Below are 4,684 nucleotides of genomic sequence, written 5' to 3' on the forward strand. Positions count from 1 at the left end.
TGTGTCGGACAAAAACACACACGCAACATATTTCTCACCATAAATTTTGTTTCGACGAACTGAACAAATCGATACATAACACATTTCAACAACCTAGGTAATTAAAAATAACAATAGTCAAATTTCTCTACAGACCAAGTTTGTATCATCACTGAATGCAATCCCATGAATTTCACCTTCAACTCATTTGTTCTTCGAGCTGCAACTTCTTGTTCACAAACCAATCATCTCTCTCCATTGCCTTATCCAGCATACTTAGCTCAAACGAAGCCGACAATAGAAACTCTGGAGTGTTGTGCTTCGACGAAGAAAATGCATTAGATGCTTGGCTGCTGCTTATGCTCAACGGACTTTGATTTGTTTCGCCTGGAGATTTCATATGATCTGCAAATTCAGAAATAACCAAATCTTTGTATTTTGCCTCAGAAAATCCAAAACACTCTGTGCTGCTATTTTGTTCTGTACATGTGGCATTCTCGTCAGATGAACTCGACCGCTTTTTCTGCCTAAAAACACCCCATAAAAAGTACTTGCTGTTGTACCCTGCCATAAACCAGTTCAATAACATCCCATCAAATTCAATCGCAAAACAACAAATCTGCTAGTATAATTTTTTTGGTAATTATTAAACTCACTCCAATTTTGTATAGGCAATTCGCAAGAGGGAAATATCAAGAGTTCCGCGTTATCTATCGTAGCTTTCAGAGCAAGATCTTTCTCGATAAACTCATCCAGTAGACCATCAAAAACCCTTTCGTCCCTTCAACAAATACAAGAAAATCTGCCAAGTTAAACGGAAAGACAAGACACGAATACTAGCTAAATTCAACCAAGACCAACCTTAGAGATGCTGGAAAAAAATATAGAGCAATGCTAGTAGCTGTTGGTGGCGAGGCCTTGAAAAATGTTGGCCATGCATCGTGTTTGTCCACGACTTCGATATCAAGAATAGGTGGGATTGAGGTTACAGCATCAGATACTCTCGAGCAGGCTTTGTTGGACAGATGAGCTGCGATTTCGAAACACGTCTCACTTTCTTCTTTAACATTGAACCACCCCCTTCACGTTTAACAACAACATAGATAATATAAACAGTACGGTCAGAAATAGTAGCAGCAAAAATGTAACTCACATTCAATCAGCTGCCAATTCAGTAATTTGGAATCGAATTAGATAAAGATTTACCATTATCCTTACACATACAAGGAAGAGAAAAATGCTTATTGGTCATTTTAGCAAAACAGTAAATAAGACCTGGAACAGTTATTACAAGGAGATTTTTTACCTCCATATGGGATCAATAACTGGTTCTGCAGAGGGACAATCATCGGATTCTAAAGAAGGCTGGCCATGTAATTTGTCCGATGTGATGCAATGATCATAAGCTACTAAAGCTGAAACTTGAAGATCGAGCACCTTTCCCTCGTCTTGGGAATCAGTGTCGTAGTTAAGAAGTAAGTTTCTTTTCTTGTTTCCAACCTCTTCAATTTTCTGAGTGTCATCGTCGGTCATATAGAACACCTCCTGTTGAAATGGATTAGGATTTTTTCTTGCCAACGTAGGTTCATCTACTCTCGTTGAATCATCTTGTTCATCAATGAGGCTCGAATTCTCAGGTACTGACGTTTTCTCGACCGGAATATCTTGATCTCTTTGCCTTCCATATAACAAGTCTGTTTCCATTTTCTCGGTAGGCAAATGACCATCAGTGGTTAATTTTCCTGTTGCACTGATTTCATTACTAGTCTGGATCGGCTTCTTGTTTTGGTGTAACCTCTCTTTCCAATAACTTCTAGTTTCTAGAACCTTTTGTCGTTTTGAACTAATCCTTTCACTTTTCCTGAATGTCGCAGCCTTACTATCTTTGGGTGCACAATCCCAACATAACCACTTTATATTATCATCATCGCCGGAGAAGTTTTTCATGCAATAGCTGGAAGTACAATAGTGGATATTAGTATGCTATGTTTGACCATCTGAATCATCTTTACATACTTTATGTTATGTAAGCCACATCCACAAACCTAGTTCTAATAAAGATATGGAAACAAGGACGAAAACCATAATTCATTTTTCGCGATGAGTTCAAATAAGAGCTTTTGAGTAACTCCGATCTAGTCTAATTGTTTAATCTCCTCTATTCATGTCAGTGAGCCCTATTTCCTAAAAGCTAATTTTATTTGAAACCCATATTTCTACACATACTGGATTAAATCATCATATAGAAGCAATTTATGAAAGAGAAGTCTGCTTCTGAAAAGCTTCTATTGTTACATCTGACTTCAGTTATAAAGTCCAATTTTGGTAGAAAGAGATTAATAAATAAGAATCATTTGATATTTGGAAAACTAAACTAACAAACTTTCCACCATAATATTCTGTAGCTTCTTATGTAGATAAATGATCGACTGCAACAGCAAATTAAGATAATTTGTTCTAAGATAAACTTAAATCAAACAGGATTGTGGATATAAACACAGAGGGGAAATCTGCAAGCTGACCAGGTCAAAGGCTGTAACACGTAATTTTCAACTGATCAACGTAAAACAAATAACCGAGAGAGAACAGAATTCATTCATGGCACAGTAGCATCAATGTTGGTCGATAAATCATAAATGTCACAAATGAGTTGGCTCTTAAAAATATCGACCTGTAATTATTTTATTACTAATGCATGATCCGTATACTGACCAAAGAACCAGCATTCATTCTAAATGTGAATGTAACATGTGTTTGTGCAAATGAATTTGTAGGTAAAAAACATACTGATGAATAGAAGAATCCCGACACTTGATGCAGTAGATAAGGCGCTTGGTGTCCCCTTTGTCACCGCAAGCCAGACAAACCATGGCCTGAAATAATATTCGATCAAGTTATTGCACTGTTGAAATTTTCATGTAAAAACAAATATTAGATGTATGAAATATCTTGAAAGGGACAGAGGCAATCCACTCTCGTGCCATTTACATGCAAAGAAATCGGTTATGCAGAATAATAGTAAAATACGTTGTGTGATCGGATATTATATTATCAAGACAGTGCATCTTTGCATGTTTCAGCTAACTAAGTAGGACAACTAACTGCGCCCATAAATCTTAGCTACAACCAAACAAACCTTCCAAATAAGAACCTCGGCTCTAATACACAAAAGTCTTAATAAAATTCTCGTACATTCTGATAATTTACTTGGCCACGCAATCTGTTGGAAGAAATAAGCTGTAAAACGAACATTTAACAGGTAACTAATCTCAAGGGTTAAAGTAAGACAATCGTGAATCACGGATGATTTCCATACGCATAACAGATGAATACGCCACTTAATTCAATGTTGTAACAGAAATTATTGAAAATTGAAAAAAAAAAAAAAAAAAAAACAGAGCACATCCGTCGACATATTCCGGGAAGAACAAATGATTCACAACGCTACCTAAACAGCCCAAGTTAGGGCAATCAGCACGCTTTAGAAAAATGTATGTAGGATCACTTGAATAAACAAATTACAATGCTCATGTATAAAGTATTTCCATACACCGGTGTGATTATCAGTGAAATTAAATGGAGAGGGGATTAGGTTTTCCAATTCTACAAGCATACCAGATAACTTGTCAGCAAACCATTACGGTATTCCTTTTTCCCCAATTTGATTCAATTTTTCGAACCCTTGCACAAATCAATGAAGAACAAACGAGGGAAAAAAATACTAAAAAACGAAATAAACAAAAACTCGTAACAAATACAGCGGAACTTTGTATGGCATGTACAGAACACAAACACACGCATCATGTATGCCTTACTATGTACGTATAGTACGTATCTACTTGCCTAAAATGGCAAAATCTTCTCATAAAGGAGAGAGAGAGAGAGAGAGAGAGAGAGAGAGAGAGAGAGAGAGAGAGAGAGAGAGAGAGAGAGAGAGAGAGAGAGAGAGAGAGAGAGAGAGAGAGAGAGAGAGAGAGAGTACCTTGGGAGCAGGAAAGTCGGCCGGAGAAGACATTACTACTCGTTCAGTCGGAGCTTCAAAATTCAAACCTTCATGCACCGGAGAAGAAAAATTATTTTTTTGGCGAGAAAAAGGACTGAACAAAGTTGAAAGGCAGAGATCATGTGGAAATGGGGGGAAGGTAAGGGTGCGTTTGGTTGTTTTGTTTACTTTTTTCCTTCTTTTGGGATACAAACAAAAAGTAATAAAACAAAGTTGGAAGAATGCATTTAGTTGGTGCCAAACGCGGTCTTAATTTATTTTGATTAAAAAATTTCTAAATCTTTACGAATTCCAACCTGCACGTAAATGATATATATGGTGAAAGTAACAGAGTAACATGCCTTTCACAACCCGCGGCAGGGATTCGCTGACACGTGTCCATCAAGTAGAGGGCGATCGTTAACCGGCATGTAACTTTAGCATAAGGTTACCGTAAATGTAATTGGTGAACAGTGACATGTATTTACGTTGCTTGTGTTAATAGAGTGGAAAAGGATTTGATATTAGAGATTTAAGTTTAAAACGGACGTGCCGTAAATTCCCTTTTACTCACCTTTATATTTTCTTTTTCTATAAGTGGCCATATTTTCAAAAGACTTTACTAAAAAAAGTACAAGCTTTCTTGGTTTATAATCTATTTCATACTAGGGTCCTAAACTTATTAGAATTTGATGACGTTAATGTTAGATCACCTTAGATAGT

At 36.7% G+C, this 4,684-nt stretch overlaps 1 protein-coding gene across 1 annotated transcript; it reads right to left on the reverse strand.

Moving 5' to 3' along the window:
• LOC105973247 (PHD finger-containing protein 1) lies at positions 1–4,139 on the reverse strand. The gene is made up of 6 exons (XM_012998268.2): positions 3,962–4,139; positions 2,767–2,852; positions 1,286–1,933; positions 841–1,059; positions 636–760; positions 1–543 (listed from the first exon to the last, which is right to left on the reverse strand). Exons 1-6 carry the CDS (start codon positions 3,992–3,994, stop codon positions 179–181), a joined length of 1,476 nt encoding a protein of 491 aa, XP_012853722.2. The 5' UTR covers positions 3,995–4,139; the 3' UTR covers positions 1–178.
• Positions 4,140–4,684: the final 545 nt, after the last annotated feature.

This window comes from Erythranthe guttata, chromosome 8 (assembly GCF_056151865.1).
Source record: "Erythranthe guttata isolate IM_541 chromosome 8, IM_541, whole genome shotgun sequence".
Lineage (NCBI taxonomy): Eukaryota > Viridiplantae > Streptophyta > Magnoliopsida > Lamiales > Phrymaceae > Erythranthe > Erythranthe guttata.